The 14,006-nt window shown below is 36.9% G+C and overlaps 1 protein-coding gene across 1 annotated transcript in view; it reads left to right on the forward strand.

Annotated features, from left to right (window-relative positions):
* LOC139443712 (uncharacterized) overlaps nucleotides 1–14,006 on the forward strand; it is a 39,757-nt gene that overhangs the window by 14,103 nt on the left and 11,648 nt on the right. The window contains exons 6-17 of the mRNA XM_071224646.1: nucleotides 1,075–1,176; nucleotides 2,354–2,452; nucleotides 2,876–3,127; nucleotides 4,745–4,905; nucleotides 5,141–5,293; nucleotides 7,063–7,210; nucleotides 9,349–9,593; nucleotides 10,946–11,165; nucleotides 11,919–12,338; nucleotides 12,575–12,781; nucleotides 13,215–13,281; nucleotides 13,516–13,691. Coding sequence (XP_071080747.1) covers nucleotides 1,075–1,176; nucleotides 2,354–2,452; nucleotides 2,876–3,127; nucleotides 4,745–4,905; nucleotides 5,141–5,293; nucleotides 7,063–7,210; nucleotides 9,349–9,593; nucleotides 10,946–11,165; nucleotides 11,919–12,338; nucleotides 12,575–12,781; nucleotides 13,215–13,281; nucleotides 13,516–13,691 — 2,250 coding nt within the window. The remainder of the gene's footprint in view (nucleotides 1–1,074; nucleotides 1,177–2,353; nucleotides 2,453–2,875; nucleotides 3,128–4,744; nucleotides 4,906–5,140; nucleotides 5,294–7,062; nucleotides 7,211–9,348; nucleotides 9,594–10,945; nucleotides 11,166–11,918; nucleotides 12,339–12,574; nucleotides 12,782–13,214; nucleotides 13,282–13,515; nucleotides 13,692–14,006) is intronic.

Genomic DNA, 14,006 nt, shown 5'->3' on the forward strand with positions numbered 1-14,006 from the left:
TTTGCTTTTGAACTTGATGACGTCATATAGTGGACGACGTTATCTTGTTAAAGGGAAGTGTCCAGTAAGTTCTTCCCCATAGATGAGCTGGGCTACGCAGATATATGCAGTGGCTGAACGATCGCATCCAAAAGTGGCAGAGATATGACAATTCTTTTTAAGGAGAACATGTAGACATATTCGACGTGAGAATTGTGAAAATATGCGGAAAATACCTTAACCCACCTGTTTGTAAAATAGACTTGACATTTTCGAGGTCGGATTTTATTCAGGGACTCATTATTAAAAAGATGCTGTACATAACGTTGATATCTCATTAAAGAAATATACGACTTGCTGCGCCCCTCATGGTTTGATCCCCCGCTGTGTTTTATTTAGGGTAAACTCCCACTCGTCGTTTACCGTAATGTTTAAATTGCATTTAACAAAACAACATACAACAGATGGTAAATTCACATGAATTGCACTAATAACGGTTTCCGGCTGAAAGATGATGAACTATAGATGAATATTAACAAACTTACAAAAAGAGAATAGAGAGATTGTGGGTGGTCAAATTGTTAAAGATTGTACCGTCAAGTCGAAGTCTCTTGGTCACTCAATTTGTTTGGTTTGTTGTTTTACGCCGCACTCAGCAATATTCCAGCTATATGACGGCGGTCTGTAAATAATCCAGTCTGGACAAGACAATCCAGGGATTCATATCATGAGCATCGATCCATGCATTTGGGATCGATGACACTGGTAGATGACTTTCAAAGGATTATGTAATCTTTGTAGAAACACAATATGAAACAATTGTCCATGCAAACTGTATTACACTGTGTTCTATATGTGTCTTTATAAAAAAATGTATTATGTTAATTATGTGGAGCTGTTTGTATTCTCCATGTCGCATATCTGACATTTGGAGTTTAACAATTTGCCATGGAAGTGTCAAGGATATTCTGTAAAATATATTTTATTACATATTGTGGTTGAACACGCCATGTAGTTGACAAATGAGTAGGTCAAGGGTTTTTAATATTATGTTAATAATAAAAATGATGCAATTAATTTTTTTAACATTTACAGATTCCTCTGACGACCTACCAAACGTCATAGACAGGGGGGTGTATCGATCTCCCCCCACCCTTCCACAAAATCCAATTGCAAACATAGTTCGTCATTTGACAGGTAAAAAAAGGTCCAAGTCAAAAGTCATAGATATATATTGCATTGAAAGCATCCGGCCATTATATTTAGGAGTTACATATAAGTACATAGTTTTATGTTTTCATATATATGTTTTAAACAGTTCATTTCTGAGAGGAATAACTGATTTGTCATATAAAGCCAGTTTTGTATTGCAACATCATCTCTTGAAGCGAGAAGTAAACTTAAAGCAGGTATAGGATAACTCGACATATATTGTTCTGGTATAAACTTATTTCTTTGGTCAGAATAATAATGACGTACAAAGGTGAAGTGGTTTTATTTTCTTTAGGTGAGTAACGAACTAGGCATAACCTATTCGATTTTACAGTGGACAATTTTCTTCCTTAATTTGTCATGAGATTTTAACAATTCAAGCCTAAATTGATTAAATGGACGTCTAAATGTTTCTTATTAACGTTGATACAATAATGTGTCTTTATGGTTGATTAAGGCGATTTCAAAGGTTCTCTTCAAGTCATATCGTGAACTGTTTTCTGGAGTGGAATGCCATTTTAACACCCAAACTGTTCCATTTAACCATACAAAGCCGTTGCCGCGTGAAAACATGTTACTTTGCACACATTATCTAAATGTACAAGCATATCATAAGCAAGTTTTGGGATTCACCCTTAATGCATTCCAAGAATATTAAACCAGCATTTCAAATATCTAATTTTGGAGTTGAGATATCACCGGTATCTGCCATCGGGTGATCAGGCTCGCTGACTTGGTTCATGCATGTCAGTCATTGTTTTCCAATTGCGTGGATAGATGCTTATGATATCTATCACTCGATTGTCTACGATTATTTACAGACCGACGTCCTATAGCTGGAATATTGCTGAATGCGCCTTTAAACAACAAACAAACAAAATGTTACGAGATGTTTAAATCCTATACCTCCGGACCCCTTTCTGAAAATATCAATATTTGTCTTATTGTAGTTAATATAAAGTTTTCGCTCTTTGGTGCAACATTCTAAATTGTTAAGTTGCATTTGTAGTCCTACAATAGAATCTGATACCTAAATGACATCATCGACAAAAAGGAGCAGAAAGATTGCTATTACACCTGGGAACATTTGAACAGCATATTCACCATTAGCTATAATTTCGTAATACATTTCACCAATACAAATACGAAGATATATTTGTAGGATCCCTTCTTGTTGCACGGCCCACTGTAGAACCCTGGGTACAAGTAAACTTCAATGAAGATTACGAGATCCAGTCAATAACTATCAGAAGAAATCGCGGTAAGACCTTGTTGCCGACCTGTTTAGTTGAAACTTGGAAACTACTGTGAATATTTGAGTCCTCCGCTTGCTGCGCTAATTAATCTTCTGAGACACAAGTGTATCTCCATCATCCCTTGGATATATAGATGTAACGATTATAAATCAGTCATGTATTCTGATCTTGACACAAGTAATATCTAAATTATATAAACTTTTATGACATAAATGGGAGATAGGGTTGTTAAGAAATGTGACAAAATATGTTCATGTGTTGAGCTGTAGCGCTGATGTGTCGAGCTGATGTGTCACTTCTAAAGTGTACATAAAAATACCTTTTTGCATGTTTAAATATACTGATGATTCTATACCATCCACAAGTGGGAAATGTTTCAAAATAACTGACAATCAAATGCCACTAAGATAGCGTCCTTCTATTTATAGGTTGGCATCCATATGTCGCCCGCCGTCTCATAACGTATGTCAGCAGAAATCAATGGGATTTTCTCACATTTGGAGCCTACAGTTGTGACGGACCGTTTAACCTGGGAAGGAATACCTTATTCCGCTTTCAATGTCGCCGACCATTGATTGGTTCCTTTGTCACATTGCAAAACTATGTGCACTACGATCCTGACAACAATGAGAACGTCTTTTCAATGTTTGAAACCTCAGAAATTGTTATCAGAGGCAAAGGTATGTTTATCTGTCAGTGCGCAACGTGGTCTCTACCGAGAAGTTGGTAAATATATAGCCCCCATTGATTGCTCAAATCGCGGCATTATGTTTTTTCCAACCACACGCTTATGACAGAGTGAGTGAATATGGTTTTACGCCGCCAATATCACGGCGGGCTTCGCACATGTACCCATGTGGGGAGTCTAACACTGGCCTTCGGCGAGAAACAAGGGCGCTTTAAGCACTCGGCTATCCCAGCGCCCCCTCTTATGACAATTGATTCAGACTTCATACCTGAGAGACCTCCAATAAAACACTGAGAAATGTGTCTGACATTCAAGGTCAAGATCACTCAGTGTTAACAAGATGTAAAAAAGTTGCAGTACACGATACTTTTAGTATAATTTATGAATGTGTCAATTGTGTCAGAGTGGTATGAAGACAACGTATGTGTAATACCTTTAGTATGCAATAATGTTAAGTAATGTTCTTACATGTTATTGGATAGCTTGAGTATTCATGAATGGATTTGAAGGACCCTCGTGAAAAATGAATGATTTTTCTAACCAAACGTGTTTGGATGACATTGAAGGTGCAGGTCAGTGAGTGTAGCTTCTCTGCAAAAATATTTATTAGTAGTATTTGACGAAACTCAAAATACATTATTTCTTTGGTTTTATTCATTTTTTAGAAGATTTTTCGATGAATACGATCTAGTTTTGATCGGAACTACGTCTGCAAAATGCAAAAAATGGTTACACAATTCTAAATGTGGATATCACAACTCACAAATAATGTCTCAGACATAGGATTTACTGTAGGTGATCTGAATATGGATATGGTTTTGTCGCTGTATCTGAAATTATATCAAATCTCGATACCAGTCAAGCAGCAACCGTTTCTGATTGGTTAATATAAAAATAAAATAATGGATCATAATTTTAGTTCATGGTTAAGGGAGGGAAATTCAAGACCGTTAATGATAAATCTGCTTTGAAATGTTTTCAACTACATGCATATTTGCCACACATATCTCTCTCACCAACATGACACAAATCTCTCCATCGCAATATGCGACAGGTGGGATGTGGTGGATACAATCGAAGTATCCTATGGCTGTAGCAAGGTTGAGATAGATTTATACCAGGGATCAGGTGATATACTTATGTGATTATAAACTTGTCACTGTAAACCCTACATCCTGACAACCTTGGCTAAACCTAGATGGAAAGGAAATCAGTAACCAGCTCCTCTTCGAAGACTAGGTTTTGAAGCGGTTCACTTCTAAACTATCGTGCACGGTCTCTCACCATATTCCCCATGGCATCATTTGTATCAGAACCGATGATATGGAGGGAGGTACGTCTCGCGACACTGCGGTTTACACCCGGGGGAGGTTTGAACAGAGGGTCTGAACAGGTGGTTTGTCATTCTGAACTTTTAACTTAACGAAAGTGTCCAATAGCATGTTTACAGCCCACAAATATCATATTGGTGTTGGATATAAAAGTTCTAAATACATAGTTCCTTTTATTTTACTTTCTCAAAGAGAACGTTGATCCATGAATGAGTAAATAAGGACTATCTATGGCAAAGGTTGTTTAAACACGATCATATCCAAATCATTGTTCAAAGCAACCGGCTGTGGAAAATCCCTTGGTGTGAGGACTGGTGATGTTAAAGATTTCCAGTTCAGTTCTTCAACTAGTGCTGAGGGCTACTATGGATATCAAGCAAGACTAAACAGAGCCACGGGATGGTGTGCTCAGTCGGGAGATACAGATCCTTACATACAGGTACATCTTAGAAACCACAGTGAAGGGCATTGCTCTTACTTTCGATTTAACAAACAAAATAAAATGACATTTTTTTGTAAATATGTTGTCAAATATATTCAGAAAAAACATCAAGGCTTCTGATTTTTAAAGAAATGCGTTTTGAAGTAAATTGCTACGTGTTTGAAATTCTAAATTCGACATGGCTTTGTATTGCCACAGATTGCAACAAGACATTTGAAACAATCGATTTCAGGTAGATCTCCTGACACCGATGATTCTGGAACAAGTTGTCATACAAGGATGGTCCAAAGGGAGAAATGAGTTTCTCATCAACACTTTTACTCTGTGGACTGGAATGACAGAAGACAACATCACAACCTATTTAAATAACCATGGCCAAATTAAGGTAGTATAAATCGATATAATAGTAGATATAATGTGTGATATCAGGGATACCAAATACAAAGTTCATCTGAACCTGAACACAAGAACACGAGAACCTCTATGTCTTTAGGCATATCACATCGCAGAAACTAAAAATAGAAAATGCTATACATGCATGATCTTTAGAAATGGTCTACGTGTCTTCTTAGATTTTGTCCAACTTTAGTCTTCGACACATGAGACCACAGGTTTTATCAAAAAGCATCAGCAATATTGCGTGAGAGAGCAATTAGTCTCAATTATCCGCTGAAACAGATTCCATTGGGCTTAACAGGTAATCTCACGAAACCTGCATATGCAATGAAAGACATAATGATTGATATTATACGTTTCATATCATTATCTGTATTATCTTTCAAACATCTAGAGTTAACTTCAGAATGAACAAGCTTTTTCAAAATACCAACTGAAATTGGCTCTTTCTTACAAGCTGGTTCAGAAAGTGTACGCTTCGCTGCCTCAAAAACATTGATAACTAGAGAGTTATCTTTAGGCGTTGGCGATCGAATGATATGATGAGCCTGACGAATACTCCCAAAGGGTGTTGGTACGGGTGAAAACAGCTCACTTTGGTTCATAACAGCATCCAGATGAATAGCACAGTTAAGAGGTAGTACATGGATTTTAATGGGCACATTGCCCACCTATGCCTGCCTTTAGGGAATAACCATTTGATATTCGGGAGGAGGGGAACGATACACCATGATGTATGCTTGGCACAGATGCTTCTCTTTCTATAGGTTAATATATGAAATCTAATTCTAACATTCATGAAATTACCATTTGGACACAATAACGGACAATAAATAGCTGAATACCACACGGGAACAATGAGAGTACTCTCGGTTCTGCACAACCTCATTTGTGGAACTATCCAGTTGTTCAAAGATCACTTATGATCTGTAGAAGCATCAATGAATGCACGCCCTAGACAAAACAGGGACACTTTGCACTTTGGTATTGTAATGAAAGGTAAATATGTCCATGCCATGAAAACCAGTATTCATTAAAGTCATTTTGGTCAATAGGCATGGCATGTTATGGCCATTTGAAAGTTGTTGTTTTTTTCTAGCAATATTAATATGCACGAGTTTAGTTGAACTTTTCTCGAACACCAGTTATGAATATACAGTTGTTTATAGAATCTCACCCTTGTGTCGTTTACTTTTATAGACGAGTGTCGATGTATTTGATATCAAGAGACACGGGGGAGAGACTTTATTTTCAAATCAATATCATTCTCAATCTCTAAGGACAAACGCGTTAGATTAAAGATGATGACCATATTGACGCTTGACACCGTCTTGAATTAAAAAGGCGTATCTCATCGCCAAAAGATCAAAATGCACTTATTTGATAAGCCTAGCTAATGACAAATCCATGCCTATACATTGCCTTTACTTGTGTTTCTTAATTCAAAACGATAGCTGAAGCCTTTCTTTTGTTCATGTGGTTAATCTGTTGAGAAATACTGCCAGGATTATGACGTCAAATTACCCTAATCAAAGACTAGTGTAAGATCACTTGTGTTAGACTTGAAAATTTAAACACAAAGCTAACGTTTATGTCAATGGACAAATCTCCTCATTTCTTTTGATCTCCCATAAGCGATAATTCCTGTGGGTGCCAGTCTTGGCTGATAAAAACAGATTTAACTATTTACACAAACTCATAATGATAAATAAAAAGAAGTTATATATTGATTTATTATAAATGAACGTTTTATTCCAGGTTTTTCACCTTATTCCGACTTACGAATCACATATATCTCAGAAGTTCCATCTTTCCACACAAGTCACAAAGATTGTCCGACTACACCTGTATCGGAGCAAGCCACCTGTTTGTCTTAAGTTCGATCTCATTGGCTGTCCAAAGAGAGGTTAGCTATGTTCTTCTATTGTACTTGGAAACAAGATAAAGTCAACAATACATCGTTTATGATAATTAATGTCAACAAAACTACCAACCTTCATAACAAAAAGGTGGTTTACAACTGAATTTCCGAAACTAGCACATGTATTGTATCGTAGTTTGTTAAGAATATGATCATTTGTTCAGTCTGCAACTAAAACACGAACTGACACAATGGACGGTAACGGGAAAAACGCCAAGAAAAACTGTGTTTTCCCTTCACTTTTCTGCGTCATAAAGGAACGAGGGTCGAATCATTCTGTCATTCAAGGGCAACATATAGAGCATCAATGAAATAATGCAAATCCATATTATTTATCATCCTTTGTTTTATTTCCTATGACAAACCCCTAACCATTGCAGCATTCAAATCAAATCTACCAGATAGTATTCATACTACCATGGATTTAAAAAGTACACGGAGATACATCTGCAGCACCCGGACATAGTTTGACACATATTCTACCGCGGACCTAAATTATTATACATCCTTGCCTTTACTAATAATTGAATGAGAAATAACATGCCAAGAACTAATTATTAATATCACTTTTATAATCAACCAATCAATTACTCAATCGCAATATACTAACGATCATCATATTTTGTAAGATCTATCCATGTTAGTCTGCCCGTTATAAAATGTATCCATTATTTAGTCCTCTTCTTCATCACAGGTGTAAAATAAATTGATCCATTGTTTGCACCGTGTAGATCCTGACCCTAGTAAAATAGCAGTAAATTACAGATATTTATTCCAACAAATAAGAAATCACATTGACGTATGATATTCATATGCATGATACTTAAATATATGTACATTTGTATATGGTAATTGTAGCATTTTCTTGGTTTGGTAACATATGTTGACTAGATTTTTTTACTGTTGGTTCCCTTTAAACCAATGCAGTATCCTGCTATCATGATTTTCATTCAACAGCAATTTAAAAACAACCGTAGTTTTAGGTCTATTTATCAGTCATGATAAATTTGATTTGAAAAAGTGTAATCCAATTTGTTTTCACATGTTTAAATTCCAATTTGCTTTCAATAAATTGTTTAAAATCATATTATGTTTATCATGACATATTGCAAACTGCGACCCCAATTGCATATACATGCTATATATAATTATATTTATATGGTCGCGGTTATAAATAGAAGATTTTACGGATGATTACTGCTGAAAGGCATGCTTGTGTAATGCAATATACAATTTATACAAAGGCATGAAAATGTTAATTGTTTTTAATATGGGGACATTGTGTAATGCAAATATAGGAATGTTGTGGTTTTTAAATATGCACACTTGAAATGACTAAGGTCTAATGGGATTCAAAACATTACAAAGCGCATAAGACCTTCTTCATATTTGACGTACCATCACCTTGCCCCTGTGCTGAAATTAATGCTTATAGCTTATTCGGGGATACACGACATGCAGACGCAGACGCAGACGCAGACGCAGACGCATACAATTAAAATAGAATACATGTTCAAAAGTGTGGAATTGAAACATCAAGGATAACATTTTTAACAAAGCAACTTTGAATAAACGATCAGCTGATCCCACCACCTGGCTTCGCACAGCCATCAAGTGGTTCACAATTGCAAAAGAAGCAATATCGTGGTCATCACTGATATATGACTGAATCATGGGAAACATGTGTCAGGACATGTTATAACAGTAGATATACCATTGTTCAGGCGGAAAGATATACTGCCCATACACCATCATGAAGGTGAAGGCTATACTCTGGTAGTCTGGTTAACGGCCGTCTTTAAGTGTTACAGTATGTACCGCTCGTATGGCGTATGCCACATGCGCTGTCAGTTGGGTCTGCTGGGACAGCACATCCAGCTGTTTAGTTAAGGGAAGTTGATTTTAAAAAGATCGCCCATTACTGTCGGGGACGCTAAAATGTATACAAAGAGGCATTATGATGTATCCATGACTCGTTCACCCGTTGTGATGTTCTTAACCCAGACGATTTCAGTTAAAACACTATGTATACCGTACATATTAACGACGTTTCATTGTAGTTACCGATGTTAATGAAACCGAGTAAATGGTAATAATGGCAATATTGTTATATCATTATACAGTGAACTTGGATGTGAAATGCCGGGACCAAAATGTGAAGCTGGGACTACAAAAGATGCCCACGCACAGAATATATCCGTCAGTTGAAAATATCGACTCGTATATCATAAAGAACATGACCATAGTGGAGTGTCGCAGTTATTACTCATCCAACAGAAATCATTATCGAGCTTACCAGTATCACAACGAGGAGTGTATCATGATGATTGGATCCAGATACAGTCGCCATTATCGAAACCGTTGGGAAGTAGGATATGGACCAGGAACTGAATTTGGACAAGATGTGTGCATAAGAGGTACATGTATATGTGATTTGAACAAATTTTGAATAAGAGAGCATCTATTTGATCGTTTTTTAAAGACTATTCAAGCCCCTGTTTTACCTTTAAAGAATGTACATGCGCCTCGCATTATGTGATAACAAATAACGTGCCCTTTTCTTGCAGACTCTATCAAAGAATACAGGTCGTTACTTTTATATATCTAAAAAAAAATAATTGAGCACCTGTTAGTGTTTGAAAAATTATTGTGCTCCTAAGCATTACAAAATATAATGCTGATCCCTTGAATCAATATCGAAACGATCTACATTGTAGCAGATCATCTTCATACTTGAATACAGTTATCCCCGTGGTCATTTCGGGTTAGTCCCAAACAACTTATGCTCATCGTTAGAGGCGACCAAATAGATTGTGTGATCAGGCTCGGTGACTTGGTTAGCGTGTCATCGTACCCCGACGGCTTGCATAGTCATGTAGATGGAATACTGCGGCCTTAAACAACAAACAAACAGACATAGTGTTCAACAAGTATTTATGGTGTCCTTTTTGAATTTTAACTGTTTTCTGTTCGCCAAAGCCACAGTTTCTCTAGCTCGTATATCTGTAATAGAAATATCATTAACCAAGGATGCATGCTACATTCTCTGTTGGTTAATGGACTCATACTGTCGAGTTAGTGAATAGGAGCACATGGGTAAAGCCATGAAGCTGCCCCTGCTAATGAACTGCTACAAAGGGGATCTTTCACTCATATGATGTGCCCTGAAGTTGGTGTCTGGCAAAGACATTGTTTCAATTGAACGAGCAACAAGCAGATTTTATCTCAATAGTATAATAGTTCATGAAATATGAAATGTTCTTTCTCAATTTAGATATCTCCAATGATGTATATAAATGTGGTGGCATCATGAACCACACTGGCGAGATTATCTCCCCTGCCTACCCCTTCTACTATGGAGAGAACATTAACTGTACATGGACTGTGAGACTTGGGAAAGGATCATTTGTCAGCCTTGACCTTGTTGATATAGATCTCGCATTAAAAGAAGAGCACTATGTGAGACTCTTGTGATAATATGTTTCTCTACTTTAAGTCTTTAAGTATACATAAATGGAAGCTTTAGGGAATGTGTTATCCTTTGGATAAATAATAACTATACAACATCTTTCAACATCTTGGTTCATAGTTTGTTTACTTCATAATCATAACACCTTCAAGCTATGTCACATAAAATGATAAAAGCAAAATCGTTATGGCCTCAATAGATGTCTGAATCTATCACACGAGTGTAATGATTAATTGTGTTTACTTATACAGGAAGCATCTGCATATTTTGACTGCGAGGACACGCTGACAATTTCCGATCGGTACAGAAGCGGCGACCATGTTATTGCATCAGTGAAAGGTCATTCGTTTGAAACCCTGGAGGAACCACGCTATCTGTCCTCTTCGTACGAGGTCGAGATCAACTTGATAGCTTGTCCCAGAATAAAAGAAACAAATGCTCGAGGTTTTACTATCAAAGTGGATGCAACCGGTAAAGTATTTTACCTGTTGACATAGATCATCCAAATGTTTATCTACAAAAGCTATAAAACCTATAGTCATAATGGTAAGCTTTTCATTCATTTAGCTTGAGGCGCCATATTGACTTACGCCATAAACCTGTTTAAGCTAGTAAACGTATTACCTGTCAAGTGTCTTCCAAGTGCTTTGCAATTTAAGATGAATCTTTGGTACCTGTTTGCTGAAAGCATAAAACTTGAACTTAAATTGAGAGGCCAAATGGATATGAAAGTTGAAACATTGTGTTAATGTATGGCCATCATCTTCACAGGTTTAGTATCCACTCCGTTCTTACATCACCCGTGTGTAGTCCCTATTTGTTACCAACGAATCAAAACAGGGTCTGGGAGAGGCAAAGAGAAACCAGCGATAACTCAGACCAATGATCAATCGCACACACGGCAATATTTCCCTTGTAATATTTACCATTGTCATGTTCCTCATTTCCCCCATTCAAGTTGACTAAGAATGGATACATTTCACTACTACAATAAGAAATCGTAAGTATTCACTTGATATCGAGCAACAAAGCGTACACAAATTCCTGAAGTAATGATATTGGTCAAAAGTAGTTCGAGTTTGTCAAAGGCTTCTGCACAAAATATTGCACACATATGAACTTTTATGTGCTTTATATGTGTCAGTTTGTACACCTCACATATCATGGGACTTTTATATTATTGTTTATTTTGAATCTCATTGCTAACTGATTTCTCCTCGAAAGATTGTGGCGGTTGTGGCCAAGGTGAGTCCAGCTGCTCCAGACAGGCCGTGTGTTCTCACCAGTGTGGCTACATCTCCAGTGCTGCCTTCCCCAACTTTTACCCGGTTTCGGCCAGTTGTAATTGGAGAATACAGGGCCAGCTGGGCCAGTACGTCTCTGTGACCTTTGACATGATTGACGTCATAGCTGTTGGAGAATGTGAGGGAGATTACGTCAGTCTCTTTGACCTTGACCTTGCTAAAAAGAAAACATTGATTGGAAAGTTTTGTAAAAGTAAAAGACCGATTGGTGAAATACAGAGCAGTTGGCAGATGATGGATGTGGAGTTTTATTCTGACTTTGACACTGCTGGTAGAGGATTCCTACTCAAGTACACACTGCAGACTGTTCAGCTCAGCACTAGATTCCTGAATTTGTCAGGTATATTCCCTAATAATGAACAAACAAATACAAATTCTGAATGCACAGTCTCCCTATTTAGCACTGTCTCTATTTGCCAAACTCACTAAATAATATTTGGTCTTCATTTTTGTATAAAACCAATACATAAAATAATGTGGGCATCGTTGTTATGAATAATGTGCAGACTGACAACATGTTTGTCAGTAAAGTTTCTATTTTCGAATGCCTACTGAGATCGAGTTATGTATTTGAAGGTCATTGTAACGAGAATTGGTATGAGTATGGGCACAGCTGCTACAGCTTTATCACAAGCGATGACGGACTCACCTGGATAGATGCTGAGAAACGCTGCATTGAAGTTGGAGGCCATCTTGTCAGTATAAGCGACAAAGATGAGACGAATTTTCTCCATTCGACCATTCTTAATAACAACCTTTTCCCTGAGCAAGAAATATACATAGGTAAAAGTAACAATTAACATAGCAAACATTGCGCACATAGACTTTTACGAGCAAGGCTTTGCTCTTAAGTGTTCAATGTGACTAGACTAATGACATTATGAAATCAATGCTTTGTAATAGAAAAGTAACTCTGCAACATGCTACCATTGCGGGTTATGTACTGAAATTAGCATTGCCATCCTGCATTGAATGTGTTATGAGAAATCAAAAGAAAACTTCATTATACTACTTCCGGAATCACACTATTCGCACTATTTCTCCGATATAACTATGCAATGGGAAGATACATAATTTCGTTACAATTTTGCATAATGACCTATGACCTATAGTTGCGTCAGTTTTAAACGTTCAGAGTGGCCAGTGAAGTCCTGACTCACATGGTCTTTTTTTTTAGAAATATGTGTCCCAATGTATTTGTCTTCATTTTGTTCAGGGCTGCGAAAAACAGGTCGGGGCAGTTATATGTGGGCGGATGGAAAACCACTATCACAAATTGAATGGTAACTAACATATCTCAATACAATCATTGTATGTTTTGCGCAAATAAATAAATTAATGTTCCAACTGAGGGAAATTTCAGGTTATCAATTACCTTGCAGCTTGATAACATCTTTCCATTCTCATCTGATCATATTAATATGACAAACAAATTGTATTCACAAAAAAACATAACAAAGATAGAAGGTGCATGTACAAACCACGAGATTTGTGTTTGCTGACGTTATCGTTTTAAGGTATGCTGGGGATTCTGATGGAGCACCCCAGCCGGACGGGTTCGAGAGAGAGGCGTGCACCATGATGGTCCTTTCTAACATCAGATCCACCGCCAACTGGCACGACGTGGCCTGCGCCTTCAACAAAATCTCTCAGTACATTTGTGAGACGTCAAACAGTACAATGGCTTCACCAGGTTTAATGCATTTTGTATTAGAATAATACACTTGTAATTACACAAACGATTTAACATACATGCTGTTTTATCTTACAGCGTTACCAAATTATTTTAATCTTGGATATCGTATAGTATACGGTCGGTTTTAATCCCGAGTGCGTTTTTAAGATGTCAATTTATTATTTTAATTATTTTACATAAGACACATTTTAATTAAATCTATGAGCCTAATTGTTCATCTTATATGAAATATATTTCAACGATGTATTTTTGTGGCAGGCAGTTTCTATTTATATCCAACATCCAACAGTTTGATGCATATATATTTGTTTC

This window comes from Haliotis cracherodii, unplaced genomic scaffold, assembly GCF_022045235.1.
Source record: "Haliotis cracherodii isolate W230 unplaced genomic scaffold, xgHalCrac1.p SCAF_5, whole genome shotgun sequence".
In the NCBI taxonomy this organism is placed as follows: Eukaryota; Metazoa; Mollusca; class Gastropoda; order Lepetellida; family Haliotidae; genus Haliotis; species Haliotis cracherodii.